The 23,117-nt window shown below is 41.4% G+C and overlaps 1 protein-coding gene across 4 annotated transcripts in view; it reads right to left on the bottom strand.

Moving 5' to 3' along the window:
- GLI3 (GLI family zinc finger 3) overlaps positions 1-23,117 on the bottom strand; it is a 687,322-nt gene that overhangs the window by 340,136 nt on the left and 324,069 nt on the right. For 3 of the 4 annotated variants that reach the window (XM_029589537.1, XM_029589535.1, XM_029589536.1), the window contains exon 4: positions 19,069-19,174. In XM_029589537.1, coding sequence (XP_029445397.1) covers positions 19,069-19,174 — 106 coding nt within the window. Of the gene's footprint in view, positions 1-7,496; positions 7,578-19,068; positions 19,175-23,117 lie in introns of those variants that run through there. The other variant, XM_029589538.1, reaches the window with a different exon arrangement.

Here is a 23,117-nt window from a genome sequence, read left to right on the forward strand (position 1 = left end):
TCTGCTGATGCATCTGCCAGTTCACCCAGTCCATCTCCAGTTCACCTTGACCCTCTGGCACTTCACCCTGAACTTCTACCAGTTCACCCAGTCCTCCCACCCAAAAGGTACAGCTAACAGACAAGTCCATTTTCACTTGTGCCAGTCAATTAGCAGGTGCAAATGCATACAAATAAATTTGATTATATCTACACATATATCTCTTACAAAAAGCAACTACCACCCGTACTTCTGAACCCTGCTCTGCAATGCACCTAGCCCGCCCCTTCTGTAGGCACAAAATGGAAAATATGCATGCACTCTCAATGTTTATAAAATAGCATATCTATGAGTACATGCTATTTATGTGCATTGATGCTAGTTTGAACACACGAAACCCCTTTGAAAATGTATGCCTAAGAGAAAAAGAAAGGGCATCGACAACAGTGGCATGTAGATCCCAAAGCACCAAAAGAAGGGCAAAAGGCACCAACAACAGCAGCATGAAGACCCCCATGGCGCTGAAAGCAGGACAAAGCAGAAACAACAGAGGCATGAACACCCCAAGGCACCAAGAGAGGGGAAAGGGAGCGGGAACAGTGGCATGAGGAGCGCAGAGTGAGGCATCAACACAAAAAGACACTGAAGCAAGTGAAGAAGAAGGAGAAGCAGGCCAGGTGGCAGAGATCAGCAGCAGCAGCAGCAGCAGCAGCAGCAAGTCTCCAAAATCCCAAGCGGCCAGAGAAGGGAAGGAGAGGAGAAGGTTTTTGTTTATGTTTTCCTTTTTGGGGGTCAAAACACTCCAGGGTAAGCAGGAGAGAGGCAGGGCAGGAGAAGCAGGCAGCGGCAGCAAAAGTGGCAACTGGCAACAACACAGCAAGATGCTGAGGACAAAAGAGTGAGCGCTTGGTTCAGTGTAGCTGTACACTCAGTTCACTTACCATTTGCATGGAAATTCAAGTAAACACAGCACAGGGAGGTTTATGTTAAAGAAGACCAAGTTTTCCACTACCTTTGGTGCCAGCTGTGAACGATGTGGACTCACAATATCGCCTGCCATTAGAAGGATTTACGCGTGTAGGGGAGTTATAGGCGCCGGGCCGATTTTCAAAAGGCCCGGCGGTGCGCATAAAGCCCTGGGATGCGTATAAATCCCAGGGCTTGAAAAAAGGGGTGGGGCATGGGCGGGGCAGTCTGGGGGTGGGGCGGGGCCGGAGCCTCCAGGCACAGCGGCTATTTGCTGCTGTGCCCGGGATCGCGGGCCGGCTATTGGCCGGCGCGCGCAACCTACGCCTGCCTGGAGGCAGGCGCAACTTATAATATAAAGGTTAGAGGGGGTTTTAGGTAGGGCTGGGGGGCGGGTTAGGTAGGCGAAGGGAGAGGAAGGTGGGGAGGGGGCGGAAGGAAAGTTCCCCCTGAGGCCGCTCCAATTTTGGAGCGGCCTTGGAGGGAACAGGGAAAGCTAGCAGGGCTCCCCAAGGGCTCGGTGCGCGCAAGGTGCACTATTGTGCACCCCCTTGCCCACGCCGACCCCAGATTTTATAACATGCGCGCATGTTATAAAATCGGGCATACATTTGTGTGCGCCGGGTTGCGCGCACAAATGTACGCCCGCGCTTAGGTATTAAAATCCGGCCCTATATGAACTGGTTCACCTTTATCTACAAGTTTATCAGTTAGCATTTTATAGTCTGTTTTTTCATTTTGGCCAGTTTCCATCCCCAGCCAGATCTGCTCTGTCTGGCCTGGAGTACAAAAATGCATTGCTTTCCTTTCTCCATAGATTTTAATGGGATGAAACCCAGATTAGTCAAAAAGGATATGGATTCTTTCAGGGACTACACCCATTTGATTAAGCTGTCCCAAACTGAACAATGACAATCGCTGCATTTTTCCATTCAGATCAAAATGAATGCACATCCCTACCACACAGTCAGGGCAATACAATAAAGGACGCTCAGTGTAGCACACAGGTTTACACGCGGTTCAACGCACGATTTGGATGCGCTAAACTAGCACCCGACACAATAAGAAGATTAGCATGTCCAAAATGTGTGCCCAAACAAATGTGTAGCTGACAGCCTCATCTACATGGAATTTGCATGTGATCTGCGCTATCAGCTATTACCCCCCCCCCAATGCAGAAAATCGCTGGGCACCGAACGCACACTTTTTAAAGTGGAAAATTGTACTCTAGGCCCAGAGAAGGCGTAAAATCAATCCGCGAGTCAAGAGAAATTTAAAAAATAGTGTCCTGTGTGGTTCCTCCCTTTATTCTTAAACACCTACTACTTGCAGTATTTAAGAATAAAGCTATAATGTAATGGCTTGATGAAAAAATAAAATTCTGCATACATGATATACACGCACAATAGATACACTCCAAGCCGATTTCGCCCCTTGCTTTTGTGCATGTATATCGGGTGCCCAGAAATCAACCTGAAGTGGGATAAAATAGACGCTTGTATTGAGCACCTGTTGCAATTGTGGGCGCACAGCCACGTCTCCTGGGTGCCCAATGCATTTGAATGCTAGGGATGCATAATACTTCCCTAGCGAGTCCTTTTTAATGCAGCAGCTCAATAAAATATAGCAACGGGCGACCCAGGAGACGTGACTGTGGGAACGTTAGGAAAACGGGCGCTCATTACAAGTGCCCGCTTTAACGCGTGTCTTATTGCATCAGCCCCAGTAAGTTTTCTGCAGTATTAAGTATTAGAGTATGGTATTCAGTTTAGCTACTGCAAAATCAGTAATAGCAGGAGAAAAAGCATGATAACTGAAAAGAGGAACAGGGGCTTCGTAAGGAGGGATACACAAATCAGGGCAATTTATAATAAAAAAAGAACAAATTATCAGGATAATTATAAAACCAGGTCATCAACTCTGCTTGTAGTCAGTACTGCTTAGAAGACTGTTTGAGCTGTTTGAGAGATGAGACAGAGGAAGAGGACGTAGAAGGAGAGACGGTGGAGAGAAGGGGAATGAAATGATGGACATGAAAGAAGAGAGTGTAGTGGACACAAAGGAGAAAAGAAGAGGGAAGAAATAGTGGAAAAGACAGAAGAAAATGTACAAAGAAAAAGAGGAATTTTAGTGAGAAGGAGGAACTTGAAGGAAAGGAGGAAGCCACATCATCATCTTGAACCAATGGATTTGCAAGTGGCATCACAGGCAGTGGTCAGTGCAGGGACACCACTACCCAGACCCTGGAGCCTCAAAATCCTTCTCACAGGCGAGAAGAATGAGCTTTTGCTCCAACAGATGCTGGAATAATATTCAACACACTCAGGAAAGTGTCTAACAAGAGATCAACAGCAGCAAATAAGTTGTGGAAGGAGAAAGCCATTATCTGTTTCAATGTATTCTAATGTACCATGAACCACTGCAAGAAGAGCAGTGGTTCATACGACAAGTGAGATAATCAAATTTGCAGATGACACAAAATTGTTCAGAGTAGTTAAATCACAAGCAGATTGTGATAAATTGCAGAAAGACCTTGTGAGACTGGAAAATTGGGCATCCAAATGGCAGATGAAATTTAATGTGGATAAGTGCAAGGTGATGCATATAGGGAAAAATAATCCATACGATAGTTACACAATGTTAGGTTCCATATTAGGTGCTACTACCCAAGAAAGAGATCTAGGTGTCATAGTGGATAAGACATTGAAATCGTCGGTTCAGTGTGCTGCAGCAGTCAAAAAAGCAATCAGAATGTTGGGAATTATTAGAAAAGGAATGATGAATAAAACGGAAAATGTCATAATGCCTCTGTATCGCTCCATGGTGAGACCGCACCTTGAATACTGTGTACAGTTCTGGTCGCCGCATCTCAAAAAAGATATAATTGCGATGGAGAAGGTACAAAGAAGGGCTACCAAAATGATAAGGGGAATGGAACAACTCCCCTATGAGGAAAGACTAAAGAGGTTAGGACATTTCAGCTTGGAGAAGAAACATCTGAGGGGGGGGGGGGGATATGATAGAGGTGTTTAAAATTATGAGAGGTCTAGAACGGGTAGATGTGAATCGGTTATTTACTCTTTCGGATAGTAGAAAGACTAGGGGGCACTCCATGAAGTTAGCATGGGGCACATTTAAAACTAATCGGAGAAAGTTCTTTTTTACTCAACGCACAATTAAACTCTGGAATTTGTTGCCAGAGGATGTGGTTAGTGCAGTTAGTATAGCTGTGTTTAAAAAAGGATTGGATACGTTCTTGGAGGAGAAGTCCATTACCTGCTATTAAGTTCACCTAGAGAATAGCCACTGCCATTAGCAATGGTAACATGGAATAGACTTAGTTTTTGGGTACTTGCCAGGTTCTTATGGCCTGGATTGGCAACTGTTAGAAACAGGATGCTGGGCTTGATGGACCCTTGGTCTGACCCAGTATGGCATTTTCTTATGTTCTTATGTACAGGGAACACAAATAACTACACCAACAGACAGGATAGTCTGTTGGTGTAGTGCCTAATGGTTAAAGAAGAAGGCTAAGGTCTAGCAAAACCAGAGTTTAAATCCCAATTCTCCTATTAATGCTCCTTGTGACCTTGGGCAAGTCATTTCACCTCCATTGTCTCAGGTACAAACAGAATGTAAGCTCTCTTGGGCGAGGAAATACCTACTAAACCTGAATTTTAATTCACCTTGAGCTCACATTTGGAAAGGTGAGTAATCAAACCCAAATCCTAAGGAATTGGTTCATCTAACCAAGTCCAGAAGAGGGGAGCTATCCTCCATCCGAATCCATGACAAAGGAAAGATTGAAACAATTCTGAAACAGGAACTGGTAAAAGGCACAGTACAGTGGTCTTACAGCTAGAAAATCTGACTGAATACTGCCTGCGGGCTTACTCTAAGGTGGTGCTTGCCAAGGACTTTAATCTTTTTCTTATCTCTCTTTTTCTCCTCTCTCTTACTCCTTTTCACATGACTTGATCTTTAACTCACTCTTTCCCCTCTATTGCCCCATTTTCTCTCATTTCTTCTTGTCTTTGCCTCTGCTGTTGTAGCCAAAGCACCAGCAGTGGCTCCACATTTGTGAAAGTAGTCTTCTAGTCAGGTTTTGGCTTTTATACCAACTATGATCTGCATGCAACATCCTCCTCCAAGTGGAGAGTTCTTTTATCACCAAGGAAACCTGTGGCAAATACTGCATCATTTACCACACTTTAGTACTTTCCCCATGCCAGAAATGATATTCAAAGATGACGATTCAGAGGAACTGAAACAAATATCAGTGAACCTGGAAGATTTACTAGGGTAAATTGACAAGCTAAAGAGTAGCAAATCACCTGGACCAGATGGTATACATCCCAAAGTGCTGAAAGAACTGAGAAATGACATTGAGGGCCTGCTATTGGAAATTTGTAAACTATCAATAACATCATCTATGGTATCTGAAGACTGAAAAGTTGCCAATGTAATGCCAATTTTAAAAAAGAGATCAAGGGGTGATCCAGGAAATTACAGACCAGTGAGTCTGACATCTGTGCCAGAAAAAAATGGTAGAAACTATCATAAAGAACAACATTGCTAAACATATAGCTAAGCATAGGTTAACTGGACAAAGCCACATGGATTTAGCCAAGGGAAGTCTTGCCTCACAAATTTGCTATATTTCTTTGAATGCATAAATAAACATGTGGATAAAGGTGAGCCAGTTGATATAGTGTATCTTGATTTCCAGAAAGCAGTTGATAAAGTCCCTCATGAGAGACTTTTTAGGAAATTAGAAATTCATGGGATAGTGGCAGTATTATATTGTGGATTGCCAACTGATTCGAAGACAGAAAACAGAGAGTAGGGCTAAGTGGTAAATTTTGCTAATGGAAAAAGTGAATAGTGGAGTATCCCAGGGATCTGGGGCCGATGCTTTTTAATATATTTATAAATAACCTGGAATTGGGAACAATAAGTGAGGTAATCAAATTTGCTGATGACACAAAATTATTCAAAGTTTTCAAATCACAAGAGGTTTGCGTGAAATTGTAAGAGGACATTGCAAAACTGGGAGACTGGGCATGCAAATGGAAAATGAAATTTAATGTAGACAAGTGCAAAAGTATGCACTTAGGGAAGAGTAACCCAATTTTTTACTTAACTCATAATTAGGCTCTGGAATTTGTTGCCAAAAGATATGGTGAAAGCTATTAGTATAGCTGAATTTAAAAAAAAGGTTTGGGCAAGTTTCTGGAGGAAAAGTCCATTAACAATTATTAAGGGAGAGTTGCAGAAAACCACTGCTTATTCTTGGGATAAGCAGCTTGGAATCTGTCTACCCCTTGGGATCCTGCCAGGTACTTGTGTCCTGGCTTGGCCACTGCTGGAAACAGGACATTGGGCTTGATGGACCTTTGGTTTGACCCAGTATGGCAAGCCTTATGTTCCTATGTGCATAGGATACAAATTCCTAAATGGCTCATTTTCCTTCATTAGCATGTCTTTTAGCACCCTTTATTAGCATATGTGACTGTGGTAACACCATGGCCGAAAACACACTATTTACCATGACTTAAATATAATAACAGTACAGAACATGAAACAAACTGTTTTATATTCAGTAATCCCCTTTACAATGCATTTTAGAAGATAGACAGCATAGTGTAGAAGGGTACCAGTGTAATGTAGCATGACAGTGTAGTGTGGTGGTTATCACAGAGCAAGGTGAAACTCGAATATTAGTTCAAATCCCTCTTCCAGCATGTTGTGTCATCTTGAATATGTTATTTAAATCTCCAGCACTGTGGATTATGAGTTCTTTGAGGCAGAGAATTTATTTTTTTATTATGATTCATCATCTATGGTATGGTATATGCAGGCATATACCTGCAGGCCCCCAAACCAATGTGTAAAAATCTATTGAAGCAAACACTGAATACCCATTCTTTAAATGTCTTAACGTGCTTTGTAACTGGAGTGTAATAATGCAAACCCAGTCAGATATAACTGATTCACAGAGTTAATGAAATCAGAAATGTTACCCGATGCAGTTAAACTAAATCAGCATCAGGTAGGCGCACTGGCATTTCATTTAACAATTTCTTAAACGTCATGTTATTTCCTGTGAGGTTAAAATTAGCTGGATACCTTGGAATATTCTTGTCTAAACATATCAGCTACCTTTAGCCAGATAACCTTCCACCTAACCAGTTAGGTTTTAAGATATTCAAGTACATGTACCTGGATAGCTTTAGCCTTACCTGGTTACAGTTAAGTGGCTGCAAAATTAAGAAAAAAAAAGTTTGAGAAGTTCAGGCACGATCCCACAGTCCTCCACCCCACAAAACACTTTGAAATAAGTGCAGGCTGGTGCCCGATACCCTCCACCCCAACAAATTTGTTTGACTTCATAATATTTTATTCTGATTTTCACAAAATAAAAATCATAAGCCAAATTAATTGACAGTCAAAAAATAACTACGTAAATACAGGAAAACAAATTTATGAAGAAAAATCTATCACATTTCCTTAGACTTCATATAGGTGAAGCTAAAAAAAAGGAAACAAACCTTATAAGTATCAGACCATTGTTCAAGCTGATCAATAAATATTAGGCATCACTCTTGGGTATGGACTTGTTCTGCGGGAACCCGTTTAATTGATCTGGGTCATACGAAATAAATCTATCAAAAAAAAATTTTTTTTTTAAAGGCACAGCCATAGCTCACTGAGGCCAAAACTTCTCCTTCGTGACATTTCTGGAAATGTCCCCAAGCCCTCTTCTGCCACTCACCCTCTCTCCATGCTTCTGCAACCTCTATTCCCAACCTCCTCACCACCGCCACAACCTCCCCCCCCCCCCCTTCCCGCTAGATTCCCCCTGAAACCCCAAATGATGGTCTCAGCCATTCTCGGGCACTTTCAGCGTTGCTCTGACAGCAACGCAGGAAGCGTACGATAATAGCATTGCTGTAAAAGTCTGTTATGTCAGTTTGAATGGATCTAGAACTTGCTGGTGAGATTGAGGTGGCTTTTCAGATTCTGTGTCTAATCTTCGAAACTTCCCTTTTAATCGCTGAAAATTCCAGAGACTATTTCATCAGATTGGGGGGGATGTACTTTGAATTTTTGGGATCCATTTTAAATTATTTTGAATACAGCTGGATCTACTCCCCATGGATTGGAGGAAAATTCAATTTCGCAACACACTTGGACCAGCCTGAAATCACTTTGGTTCTGGTTAGAGCTCAAATCGTTCTGACTGACTGGCTTAAGACCCCAGCTTTCACGAGTTATATCCCCTCCCTATTAATCATAAGGGTAACACAAAAACTTGTATGTACACGTCTGCCTCATACAATGACGGAGAACTGTGAAAAAGCTGTCCTGGCGCTTCCAGCAACATCTCAGTGGACATGAATCTGAGTGCCCCATTTCGTCTCATTAACCACAACTATGTATAATGGGCATCTGAAGAATAGCACACAAGAAATATGGTGATATTACTATTCAGGTTGCAATTTTTATGTTGACCAAAGTCATATTTTTAGTTCTTAGAAGAAAATTTGGTTACTTGTTGTTTAATGTATTTACTGGACAGGTACTGGAGAAAGGTTTAGCTAGTCTTATCCTTCTGTAGTTTTGCACACACTGTACTGTGCCTTTCACGCAATATTTTCAAGGAGCTTGACTGTAATACTTAGACTTTGAATTTCAAACTGTAATGTGATATGTGAGGCTTCAACTCCAACAGAGGAGTATCATTTGTGAGTTCTTCACTTATGAACACAGCACCTATGTGACTCGTGAATATATTTTCCTTGTGTCAAATTTATGCATACACACAAATCTCTCTCTCTCTCTCTCTCTATATATATGCAATACTACCTAGATATTACTTAGGCTTTTTGATTTATTTCTTTTGAAGGATTTTCTGAAGGGAATTCAGCTCACAAGAAACTAAGCACATGGAAAAAGTACATTTTTGAAAAAAGTGAATCAAACTGTCCAAATAGCGGTAAAGAGGAGGAGAAGATGGGTGGACTGCAAGGGTTTTTTTCTTTTTTAAACACACACAGCCATCCATAATATCCATATTTTGTGTGCGCGCATGTTGCAAATTCATAATAGGTCGTTGGCAGGAAATGTTGATGAAACTTGTACTGGACAGAGCTCAGTCGCCTCCAAAGCCAGGATGAACCTCAACAGACGAACTGTGCTTGGCAAAGTCTGTCACAGTCCAGTACCTCACAGGCCACTGCAACAGGTTTGACAGGAGCCTTTACAGAGTCAGTTTGCTTCCAGTTCAGTGACTGTAAATTCCTCAAGTTAATATCTGCTCACTCCACTACGGCTGCTGACTGCAGCACAAAGAACACAGGAATTCAGCTGAAGGAGACAGAGGGCAGCCCTCTGAAACTACACTACACTCACAGCCTGAATTCCTGGCTACTTGATGAGAAAATTAGCCATCATTTACATCAGAAAGAGTATAGCAATGCGGCTGTTCTTTCATTTTTTTTCCCATTTTTTAAACATTTTAATTACCCAATACTAAAGGCATGCTCCCCCCCCCCACCCCGTAAGCAGTACATTAGTCAAGCACCCCTTTATAAATCACTGCACGGAGCGGCAGTTACTACCCTTAAGAGAAACATGGGGGTAACCTGCATGGAGAGGAAGTTACTATCCTTAAGAGAAACATGGATGGGGGTAACCTGCAGGGAGCGGCAGTTACTATCCTTAAGAGAAACATGGATGGGGGTAACCTGCAGGGAGCGGCAGTTACTATCCTTAAGAGAAACATGGATGGGGGTAACCTGCAGGGAACGGCAGTTACTATCCTTAAGAGAAACATGGATGGGGGTAACCTGCAGGGAGCGGCAGTTACTATCCTTAAGAGAAACATGGATGGGGGTAACCTGCAGGGAGCGGCAGTTACTATCCTTAAGAGAAACATGGATGGGGGTAACCTGCAGGGAGCGGCAGTTACTATCCTTAAGAGAAACATGGATGGGGGTAACCTGCAGGGAGCGGCAGTTACTATCCTTAAGAGAAACATGGATGGGGGTAACCAGCAGGGAGCGGCAGTTACTATCCTTAAGAGAAACATGGATGGGGGTAACCAGCACGGAGCGGCAGTTACTATCCTTAAGAGAAACGCGGGGGTAACCTGCAGGGAGCGGCAGTTACTATCCTTAAGAGAAACATGGATGGGGGTAACCTGCAGGGAGCGGCAGTTACTATCCTTAAGAGAAACATGGATGGGGGTAACCTGCATGGAGCGGCAGTTACTATCCTTAAGAAAAACATGGGGGTAACCTGCACGGAGCAGCAGTTGGTACCTTGGGAAGCTTACTGGGCATACTAGATGGACCATTTTGGTCTTTTTCTGCTGTCAGTACTATGTTACGTCTATATCAACTATTGGAGACTGCACTTGTTTCGGAGCTGTTGATATGAAAACATGAAACAGCAAGGACAGGCTTCTTCCTACAGACCGCGGTGCCCTGCTGAAAACAACTGTGCAGGGTTTGCTCTCGATCTGCTTCTTTCATGTTCTCCTTTCATCCTACGTTGTCGTCAGTGGCATTGTGACCTCTACAGCCCCCATCCACATCTACAACCGGTTGCAATCTTGAGTAGCGGCTTTAAAAAAATCTAACAAGCGCTTTTTTTTCCCAGTAAAAATCCAGCCAAAGGACAGCATGGCTTAGTGGCTGGGTACTGCACTATAGTACAAGCGCACGCCCTAAAAAGCACTTCACAGAAGAAGCCTGCCAGCAGACTCGGGGGATTTTTTGTGTTACTGTTTCAATATTAAAATTGTTTAAATGGTCAAAAAGACATCATTGGCACCTAAGGTACCACAATCCTGATCCCTGCCAGGAAATCAATTTGTCACAACCAAGAGAGGTCAAAACTGGTCCCTTGGGATAGCAGTGGCTTAGCACCTGCTCTTCCCATTTCCCAAAGGCAGTTTACAAATGGAATGAATCTAACTACAACTGGATGGCAAGCGGCCTTATCAGCATGAAAGGGGTGCCACTGTTGGGAGAGGAAGACAAAGGGAGGCCGCTTTTCTACCCTCTGTCTTTTACCTAAGAAACCAATACAACCATTTAGAATCAAAATCCAAATCCTTCTTTAAGTCACAAAAACTCTACAAACCACTTGCCCTGAATGCCACTGGAGGGGAGACACTGAAATCTAATGGCACATGATAACCATCTGTCAACTAAATGACATTATTACAAAAACAGCTTGGGCCAGTAGTGTATAGAAAAAAGTTAAGATCTGTTTTAATTACATACTTATGGAAAAGCTATAGTTAACCATTTTAGATGTTTGAAAAGTAGAACTAATATCACAATTAGTATGCATAGTTTTGTATACTTGGGAATCTGTTTCCCATGCATTTCAGTGTGCAGAAAGGCCACAAAGAAAGGAAAAAATTAATGAAATTCACTAGTGCTGCAGCATTTTGTTGCTTTTATTTGAAAAAAAATTTTTTTTAATTAAAAACACTAGCTCACACCCGTGGAATACTAGCTCCTATTAATTGTCCTCCCACCAGCCCCAGCACATCCTACACAGCCCTGTCACACGTTGCCCTCCCCATGCCTACTCCTCTGTGGCTCCAGGAGCAACATAGCCTGTCTCCTCTTCTCCATCCCACACACACATACACATTCAGCCCCAGACCAGGCTACCTCTCCCAGCTCCAGCTGCAGCAGAACGCCACCCATGGACATTCCCTACAGGCTCCTATTTATTGCCCTTTCCTCTCCAGCCCCAGCACAGCCTGACCCCATCCCTGCAACCCCTTCTCCAGCACAGCTTGCCCTTATCCCCAGCAACCTCAGCACAGCCAGCCCACCTAGGCCAAGCTCCTCCTCCTCAATCCCAGCACAGTCTGCCTCACCCCTAACACAGCAAGTCCCAACCACTCTAACCTCCAGATATCAGACTCGTTCTGTGAGGGTTAGGAGCTCTTTGCACCGAGGGAACACATGAAACCTTCCACCAACTGGTAGATGATCATTAATGTGGCATTCAGTACAAAAGACTGGATAGCCCCCCTTTCACCGCTGGACTACTGTGTTAATTTTGTTCAGTTAACAGCAGTTTAAAATTTCTAAGGGAGTTGAGATGTTGAAACTAATCTAAATTACTTTTAATCTATTGGTTTAGTTTAAAAATGTTATTGATAACATAAGCCTTTGAAGTACAGTGTTTCTTATGCACTCCAAAGGTAATAGAAAAAGTATAAATAGTCTATATTTTCCTGGCTCCCCATCGGGGAATCGAACCCCGGGTATAGCCATATTTCTCCTCTGGTTTTTTTGCTTAAACCCACCTCCTACCCTTCCCTCTTACTCTCGAAATCCCAAATCCAACCCACTATTACACCTGAAATCTCCTTCACTCCAGTTCCCCCTCCCAATCCCTGTCCCCTAATAATCTTCATTCAGCGTACTCAAATAATATATCCTCTTGTTCCTTACTATCACCTATAATAGAATCCAGCCCCATCCGAACCCAATCTATTCAATATTAAACTTCTCAATCTGGGGGTTGATGTCTGAATAAATTTATCCTAGGTAGCCAAGAGCAACTGTCATTTTTTGAAGCTAAAGTTAGATGTCCTATTGTCTATTTGCATCATCTCATGCAATAAGTTGCGCTATTACCAGAAGGAAGGGCTTTGATCTTTTCACCATTGCACAAAGATAGTTTTCTTACCCAGCACACAGGCCTGTATCCACCTTACATTTATTGCACAACTCAGTATTGGAAATACCTGCCTTAAATGCTTGGGCTTGTGATATATACGTTTTTCTCAAAAATGTGTGTTATATTTCTCGTATGTACATATTTCCCAAGAACTTCTTTATATGTTTAAAACCAAACAGCAACATGCGCTCAGTATGTAAGGGCCTCGCCCAAATGTTCTTAGTTGTATGTAAACCGATACAATGTACAAACGGCTATCGGTATAGAAGAATCTCGAAATAAATAAATAAATAGATAGCTAGATAAATAAATAAATAATTGCAAAATCTGACTCATGGGTCCAATATTCCAGGATGACTTCCAGCTGAACCTCCAGCAAATGTTTCTATATGGCCTTGTTGATTCTGGCTAGGGAGATTTTAGATATTTCAAGCAGAAAAAAGTCCTCCAAGTCTTCCAGAAAGGAAATATCCAGGACTTTCAATGGCAAGGACGCTACGTAATGTTTTAGTTGTATGTACGAAAACTAACTCACATCCTGCAAGCCGTATTGATCCTTCAAGTCTTGGAAGGTCAGGAGCCAGCCATCTCCCTCCAGGATACGCTGTAATTGTGTGATACCCTAGGCCACCCATCTTTGAAAATCTACTGTTTGATTATCTGGGAGACAATCCAAATTCTCCTGAATTGATAACACAACTATGAGCACTGAGATGATCTCTTGAACAATTTTGCCAACCGCATCCAAGTCCACTTAATCAGTGATGTTAGAATACACTTGGACCATCCTTTTGGCAATTTCTAAAAAGGAGCATGCAAAACACACTTTAAATCTAAAAGCACGACTCATTTTTTCCCCTTCTAAATCAACAATGGTAGACTTGTCTTATAAACAATCTTGTAATATTCTTAACAAATTGGCTAAACTATAGATCTCCATATCCAGAAGTGCTAGCCCCCCCCCCGAGGCCAATCCTGCTTCAAACTAACTAGCGGAATACGTGGCTTCCCCCCTCCGTATGAGTTTTCAAATCAAGGAATCAAATGTCTTTAAATCCTTCCCCAACAAATGCGCTGGTAAGTTTTGCAAGACATAAAGCCATTTAGAGAATATCACCATTTAAAAAAATGTTGATTCGGCCTACTAAGGATAGAGGCAAGCCCTGCCCAATTTGAAAATTCTGATTGGTGTGATCCATTAACTGAGATATATTGATGTTATATAGTTTTCCTGGATCATCCAAATGTTGCATGCCCAAATTCCTAAAGGAATCTGTGGCCCATTTCAAGGAGAAACTTCCCCTCCTCTGTTCTTTTAAGTGAGTCCGGAAAGGCCAACGACTCTGACTTGTCAACATTCAATTTGAAGTCAGAAAATGATCCAAAACTCTCAAACAAAATAAGCAAAACTGCAAGGGAATTTTTTGGGTTTGTCAGAAACACTAATATATTGGCCACAAATGCTGCATACTTAAATGTCTTTGAGCCTAACTGCATACTCATATCTTCTGCCTCTTGTGTGGCCCTAATCAATGATTCCCTATATTAAACTGCTCAGATTGAGCACCATTCACTGTAATATAGGCCACTGGATCTTTATATAATAATCTCACTACTGCCTGTTGGGAGAGATAGGGCGATAGGATGCCGGTAGCAAAGGATCTTTACCTACTTATGCTTGACTATAATCTGTTATTACTGGATCAAGTTTACCTTCATACGATACCATATATTTAATGGCCTAAAGAGTAACCAATATTTAAGTATTCTCACAATATATTAAGGATATTCTCATTTTTTTGCACAGATAAGCGATAGCTCTCTACACACTAAAATCATCGCTAGCAGCACCAAATTGGCAGTCCCCCACATTCCACTATCGCCAATGTCAAGCCCTTGAAGAAGGAGTGTTTCAGTTCCAAAACATCGAGATGTCGGCTTTACTGTTTACTGCAATAAGATAAGTGCGATAGCGTGAGCTAATTCACAGGCTTCAAACAAAAAATTGTTTTTCAGTGGACTCCAATAAGTTTGATTTTTTCACACCATACAGACATGTGCAAATATAATCAAGTTACCTAATGATTAAGAAGCCTAATAACTCTTTAGGCTTATCGCCACGATAGCCATTAAATATATGGTATCGTATGAAGGTAAAACTTGATCCAGTAAGGAGTTTCCCCTTATAGCAGGTCTAAGTATATTATGTGATTTTTTTACATGCTATACATTTGGGTTTATTAAGCAGTATTGACTATAATCTGTGCCATTTTGGCATGAGACGGATATTTCCCCTTATCAATCAATGCTTGATATGTAGAACTAAGTATTTATTTAGTTATTTATTTAGTTATTTATTTAAGATTTTTGTCTACTGACATTCGTAAGAACATCATGCTGGTTTACATCGAACATAGTTAATCAAAGAAAAGAAATTACATAAAACTAGGGCGGGGAAACAGGGGAGTTAAAGAGAAACAGGCATATCAAAATATATGTAAGAAAGCAGTAAAAGACAACAATGAAATTTCAAGAAATATGGAAAACGCAAGGAAGTAACAATATGTTCAAATGGTATCTTTACTAACAGAATTTTGTAAAATTCCACACTAAATCCGTCTGGGCCCAGGACTTTCAAGGGCTTGGCCTTCCTAATTCCTACAGAGATCTCTTCTACACTAATAGGCCTAGTTAGGCAGCTATGTTTGGGACTCCGTTAACTTTGGGATTTGTATTTTGTCTAAAAACCCTTTACAACTGGTCATGTCCCCATTCCCTGCAGTGTATAACTCTGTATAGAAGATCTGCAACTGTTTACGTATCTCCTTATTAGAATTGACAGGGGTACTATTCTTTGTTCTAAATGTAGAAATAAACCTGGGACCAGCACTCGCTCTAATCAGAGTTTCCATAATCTTGCCAATTTTGTTACTGTATTGATACAGATTAAATTTATAATAGTTGAGCTTTTTTTTGTTCTTTGATGAACAACCGAGTTCAGTACAACTCACGTTGCTAAATAACTCTCTCTATTCTCTTTCATGTTAGAGGCCACCAAGATTCTTTTGATTTTACTTAGCTGTCGTTCAAGGACTACTAAACTTTTATCAATGACTCTTCTCCTTTTTGCCACATAAGATATAATATCTCCCTTTAAAATGGCCTTAGCAGTTTGCAAAACAGTATGGAATTATCAATAAGAATACTATTGTTACATTCATATTCCAACCATTTGGATTTTAGATATTCGTAAAAACTGGAGTCATCTGCCGAAAAATATGGGAATCTCCATTGTGGTTAAAGCACTGTGCCCTGGTCAGATGAATCTAAATTGGAGCATGATCCGATAGTATAATATCTCCTATGGCTGATTCTGTGATTCTATACAAAATGTTCTTGGAGACTAAATGATAATTGATTGTAGCAATATTTTCTAATGCTTGAGATCTGGATAGAGGTGAGAGATTATTAAGACGAGAGCTTTAATCCTGACCCTCAAGCACTTCATAATGGAGAACTAGGGTAAAAAATTTACATACAGGTGCCGTCTTCAAATTTTGCTTTTAGAGGGGGTGGGAGTAAGGGAGTGCCTGAATCTGCCCCTCATTTGAAGTGTTGAGCTTATACCTTTTTATCATCAGAGGCTTCAACAGGCCTGCTTGCCAACAGTATGTATCTAGGAATTTCACTAGGTCTTGCCCCTATGAGAGATGACAGTGAGTGCATTGAGATAGTGAATTGTACCACTCCCCATTGGCAGGGATCATTTGAATTAACAAAACTCCTGGCCCCATGTGACACAGGGGAGATCTGGAGTCAGCCTTAGCACGGGGATGAGAGAATGTCTCTCCTTGAGGAGGACACTTGATAAAATGTATCCTTCCACAGGGACAGGACCAGAAGGAATGAACTGGGCAACGTGGTGTCTGGACAGTGGAAGAAATTCAAAAATCGAAGAGGGGTGATAACTTGGGACTTCAGTGAGTTCTGAAGAGAAGTGCATCTGTAGGTTCCGAGTCTAAAGGGCCACAGAAAAAGGAATTAATCAAAAACCGAGAAGGGAAAGGCGTGTCCTTTGGGAACATCATAGAAAAGTTGCTTGCCAGGGGAAGATGCTAAGGAGTACCTGACTGACAGATGATTCAGAAAGGAACTTCCTGTGTGATGACTGACAAAAGAGAGAGGGGAAACGGAGGGCCCAAGGAGGAAGGGTTCCAGTTCAAAAGTATTTACTATTTGTTGGATTTTGTAAAGTGCTTTGACAGACAATCTATTTTTGCATATGGGTTTTGTACTTTTGTTTTACCCTGCCAGCAGTTTCAGTAAAGGACTTTATTTTTTAATAACAGCCTTTGAGTCAGTGTGGTGCTCTTGTGAATTTTTATTGGACTGGTGTGCAGGAAGAGGGGTGCAGAAGGAAACCTAAGGACTTGGAAAACACATCCCCCCACCCCCCACCCCCCCCCCAACCAACATGTGGAAACTCCAGAAGGTCATGGAGTGTTGTGTGATCTATGACCCTGCCCGTATGCCCCTGTGCCCAAGAGCTGGTAGGGCAGAAGCTACATAAGTACAATCCTCTGTTCTTGCACTTACTTTAGGGAGTTGACAATGAGTTATTTAAAAAAAAAAAAAAATCAAACTTAGTGTAACACCAAGACTGTCCAGAAAATGAAGATTTGTATCCGAACTTCACGCTTACCAAAAGCTAAAGCCTAAATGACCGCTTGTTACACGCTGCTCGTGCCTAAAAAAGTTTGACTATTTCCGGGGTGCTGATGGAGAGTTCAAATGTTAGAAATAAACTAGTTCAGTTCAGACACACAGCTGTACTGTGCAGAATTTTTTAAGAAGGTGATAAAATGTTCATAAAGTTTGGGGTGTGAAGTTACAGGGATTATGATTGCTGTTCTAATGGCTAATAAAGCACAGGCAGGTTAATTTGTGATTTCCTCTGCTCATTCACAAGCAAATTAAGTGTCAAACAGCTAATATGAAACATATTTCATTTTATGAGGTTTTTAATTTAATTCCACTCTGTAAATGTTGATGCCTTACTGCAGGGAGGCTCGCATGGAAGGAGCAATGATTTATAAACATTTTTCATGGAAATCTTTGGTTGCAGGATACAAGAGTATGACACAGTAGGAATACTCACAGCCGTATCATTTAAAAGTCGAAACAGAATACACTTTCCCCAAACCCTTTTAGCATTAAACGCCCACTTTTCCTTTAATGCCCACAAAAGACTGCAGTAGAAATTCATTACTGGCCTGCAGGCAAATCTGCTCTAAAATTATAGTCTGATAATGGGGTGGGGTGGGACCAATCCAAACACCACCAGTAAAAATATTAAATGTGTATTTGGGCATGCAGCAAGGAGTGCTAGTACCAATTAATCCTGTTCACAGAGGAGGACTTGTTTTAAAACAACTTCATTTTTCTTCAGCACATATGTAATTATGGTGCTGTAACTAATAGCCACGCAGATGCAATCTGCCACCGAAATAATTAGCATTATTCTCTAAAGTATTACTTGGGCTTTTCTCTTCTTATTGTCTCAGCATGATGGGTGATTATGAAGCATGATGAAATGTACATATTAAGCCCACTGGCAAGGGCCTAATACCATCCTGTCGCTCCAGTTCATATGCCATACAAACCCTTTGTGCTATGCTAAATTTATTTTTCTCTCTTTCCTTTTTTTTTTTTTTTTTGCTAGCATTATTATTCTGAAAATCTGATGCTCTGATTTCACACCCCCATGGGACGACGCTAATTTCCACATTTCCTTAGTACTGTTATCACAGGTATTTTTCCCGTTTTTTTTTTTTTTTTTAATCTCTGTGTAAACCAAGTGCTGTATCACATTTGCCATTTTGCCTGGGTGACATTCCCATCAATCACGGACTGCCTGTGCATGCACAGAATAGGGGCTAGGAAAATTTACAGGGGGGGGGGGAAGGAAGAAATGTCATTCCACTCCACAGTATTCACTTCAGAAAGTATATAAACCCAGTGTGAGCAAGGCACCCATTTTTGCCCAATGGTGTTCAGAATGCTTACTGCATTTTATTGTAATATTTTGCAACTTGACACTACACAGACCATAAAGTCAGCAAAATATATATATATATATATATATATATATATATATATATATATATATATATATATAGGAACCGCTCGCCAGATATTCATTACAAAAGGCACCTGAAATGATTTGCTTCATCAAAGACCCTAAAAACAGAAAAACGACACATTCCTAAAGTATCTCCTAAGGTGTCCTACTAGTTTCTGCACAGTTTTCTTACAGCCTGTTTTATTACTATGAAGAACATAGGTTTTTTTTTTCTTTCCTCTGGGTACTGAATTGCAAGAAATTGGACAAGCATGAATACTTACACGTGCAGCGGGGGAATAGGAGTTGGCTCATAATGGTATCGCCCCTCATGATGTCTTGCATCAATTGGCACTGGAGGGTGAAATCCTGCGAAAAGGTGAGGCGAATCTGAAAAGAAGTGAAGGGAGGTCTCAGAACCTTATTTCAGACTGGATGTGTCACTTGCCTGCTCTTTCACACACTGTGGCGTGCACCTGGATCATCTTGCAAAATACATATTATTGCTGATTAATATTTTATTATTTATTTAGATTTTTATGTTCCACTTTTCGCACTTCAAAGTGGATTATATTCAGGCTCTGCAGGTAGGTCCCTATCTCCAAAGGGCTTACAATCTAACCTCTAGGTTCATAAAAATGCTATATCATCCCATGGATAACACCCGTGGTAAGAGAAAAGGGTGTGTTTAGGGTAATTTTACAATTACTGCACAGGAACATAGCACTTTGCCTAGGTAGTATCACAGGGTGCAGTAAGGTTTTCACACCCTGTGATACTTCTATTTTGCAGCTTACAAAGTGAGGGGAGTGTGAGCGCGAGAGAGAGAGAGAGAGACTATTTTTAAGGCTTTCATAGTAATATAGGAGGGCCAGGTAATAGTTTGAGGTGAGGTGTTGGTTTAGGGTTTAGGGATCAGTTCGACATGCAGATAGTTCGACATGCAGATAGTACACCTCGGTGAAGATTTGACATCATTTGGAGTGAGGAAAGTCTCACAAAGATGAGACTTCTACAATGTTCTCTATAACAGGGTACCATCAAGCTAGGGCAAGATAACATTGTAGAAATCTCATCTTTGTGAGACTTTCCTCACCCAAATGATGTCAAATCTTCATCGAGGTGTACTGTGCTGTTCGTACGTCTCACTCTGCATGTAAAACTGGCCCCTACACCACCACCAACACCTCACTTCGAGCTATTAGCTGGCCCTCCTACAGTCATATAAATAGTTGAATACTGAGAAGGCCTCCCCAGAGGCATTCTTTCTCTCTCTCACTCTACCCCACTCTACTCCTCTCCCTCCCCAAGCCCAGAAATGTCCGAAATGCAGTTTGCTATATTTATCTCAAATTGTGTTAACGGCCGTTTCGGGCATATAGCATAGCTTAACGCCAGGAAAAAAGGTGTAGTTACTTCTGGTGTTAAAACCGTGTGATATTATGTGTTATGCTATCGCACGTTGTGATATTGCCCATTGTTTTACTTAATCCCACCCAAACCCAAAATTTGCATTCATACCATGCGATAATCATGTTATCACATGCATTAACACCATATTGCATTTTGATGAATGACCCTGTAAGTTTGCAATGGAGGGTAAGTTTGCAATGGAGGGTAAAGTGACTAGCCCAAGGTCACAAGGAGCCTGCTCTCTCTGGTTCATAGCCCACTGCTCTAACCACAAGGCTTTTTTTTTTTTTTTTTAAAGTGGAAAGTACAGAGGAATGCTTGTAAACTCAGTCAATCAAAACGAATAATTAGGGCAAAAGTGAGCAAACATTTTGAGCTGTGGTCCCTTTCCATTCATGCAATTGGTTGGGGGCCCCTCCAAGATGGGTTATTATACATATATATATATACACATACACACACGCAAATATATACACACATACGTACACATATATATGTAAAGAGTATTCATCAACCAGTAGCTTAAAGCCCCCATTTTGTTTCTTTTCAAGTTGCTGATACAAATATGTACACACGGGCACAGAAAGGCAGACCCCCCATATCAAGACAGATACAGAGAAAAACAGACACCCCACACCCAGACTGTCAAGAGAGTGAAACAGACACCCAGACACAGACAACCCCCACACAGATATAGTTACCCCCATACCCAGACAGACACAGAGAGACAAAGGCACCCCAAACCCAGACACCCTAGACAGCAACAGAAACCCAACATCCAGGCACACACAAAGACACAGACATACAACACTTAGACAGAAGAACACAGGCACTCCATCCCGAGATCGAAGACAGATGCATAGCCATGGAGAGAGGCACAGACACAACACATCCAGACAAACACAGGCAGGCACACCATAGCTGGACACAGTGAGAGACGCTGGAGACAAATCATATCATGAACAGAGATATAGACTACATGCATAGACCAAAGCACATCATACAAACATAGCCACACACACACTCTACAACACATCTAAACAGAGAGGCCAAACACCACAATGGTAAGGGTTGGAGCATTTTTCAAAAAATGTAGGGGCCAGCCAATATTTTTTTTAGGAGTTGAGAAAAACTCCATCCCATGCTGCCCAACTTTTTATTTTCTTTGCTTGTCTACTGTTTTCACACATTTTTTCAATTTTTCTCTCAATTTTTGTATTTTTCTTAGTTTGCTCCTTTTTTTTCCTTCTGTTTTGATTTGCTTATTTAACTTTTTTTTTACACTTTTTGCCTTTATTCTCCCTGCTTCACTTCCTCCTCCTCCTCTCCAGATTCTTTGCCCATTCCCCTCCCCTACCTCACCTCTTCTTTTCCCCTGCCGGGCAACAGATGTGATCTCTCTCCCTGGGTAGGGTCCTGGCAGCTCTTCCTGGGTTGTGAAACACCACAGTGGCTACTCCCATGGCCATTTTTACTGTAGTATAAGCAACTCCCCTCCTGGGCCTGTCATAGTTGAAAGCAGCTCATCTCCCTGGCCCACCAAAAGACACATGGCTAAGCCATGTCATGCTTACAATGACAGTCACTTAGGAATGCATGTGAAATGATCCAAACTCTGTTCAAATAGTCCAAAAGAATCCAACAGTGTAAAAGTAAACAATTTTATTGAAGCCTTCTAACAGTCTGACTCGAGCAACGTTTCACTCAAGGGGCTACGTCGGGAGGGATAGCAAACAAATCTTTAATCTGCAAGAAATACATGGTGTATATCATATATAAGGACAGAGAAACATTGCACAAACCAGAAGTAAAACAGACCAATAACATAAAGGTACATACTATTCAGCAATTTCAAGATAGCAAGAAGCCTTTGTCTCCAGCAACAAATAGTGTGTAAATGAAATATTGGAGAGCGGCGCCTAAGCCTCTATAGGAAAATACAAACTCACAAAAGCACGCCACTGGTCACATTCCCTGTGGCCACTGTACCACTTGTGCATTCTCCCTTTCCATCAGCTTTCACACATCAAGCTATGGGCAAAGACTACTCTTTAAGACACTCTTGCTTCTCAAAAAGGGTTATGATGTTATTATATATACCCCTGTTCCCTCTTCTATGTAGGGAAAATGATCTAATGTGTACAAACCAAGATTTTTGAACATTTATCTTGCCTATGTTCCTCTCACCTTGAAGCCCCTCTGGTTACACATTGGTTAGAACACTCACATGCACTTATAGACCTTCAATTCTTTGTAATTGAAATTGTTCACCTTCCTAGCAGGGAAAGTGACTTCTCTTCATTCCTCCTCCGTCGTGAACAAAAATGGATTTACACACTCTGCTCCCTTTCCCTTGGAGGCCTTAACAAGAAAATAAATTAGGCTTCTTTCCTCTGAACCATCGCCTTTCTTGTATCTACTGCATCTACTTTATATCTATTGTGTTTTCTTACTGGTTTCTTTACATATGTGACCAGGTATTTGATTGGCTGCGATCTCAGGTGTGCTTTTGTGGGTATGTATTTTCATATAGAGGCTTAGATTCCACGCTCTGGTATCTCATTTAGATGCTGTTTGGCTGTAGAGAACAGGCTTCTTGCTATCTTGAAAATGCTGAACGGTACGTACCTTCATATTTTTGGTCTGTTTTATTCCTGGTTTATTGCATGTTTCTCTGTCATTTTATAAGTATTTCTTGTAGATCAAAGATTTCTTCGCTGTCCAGACACAGCCCCTTGGGCGAAACATGGTCCATGTTGAGGGACTCACATTCTCATGCAATGCTTGACTATTAGAAGCCTTCATTTAAGATAAAATTGTTTACTTTTATTCTACTGGATCCCTTTGGACTATTTGGAAAGAGTATGACACGTTTCACAGACATTCCTATGTGACTATTTGTTGTATGTGTGTCTGTCCA

The sequence above is a fragment of the Rhinatrema bivittatum genome, chromosome 2, assembly GCF_901001135.1.
Source record: "Rhinatrema bivittatum chromosome 2, aRhiBiv1.1, whole genome shotgun sequence".
Classification (NCBI taxonomy): Eukaryota; Metazoa; Chordata; class Amphibia; order Gymnophiona; family Rhinatrematidae; genus Rhinatrema; species Rhinatrema bivittatum.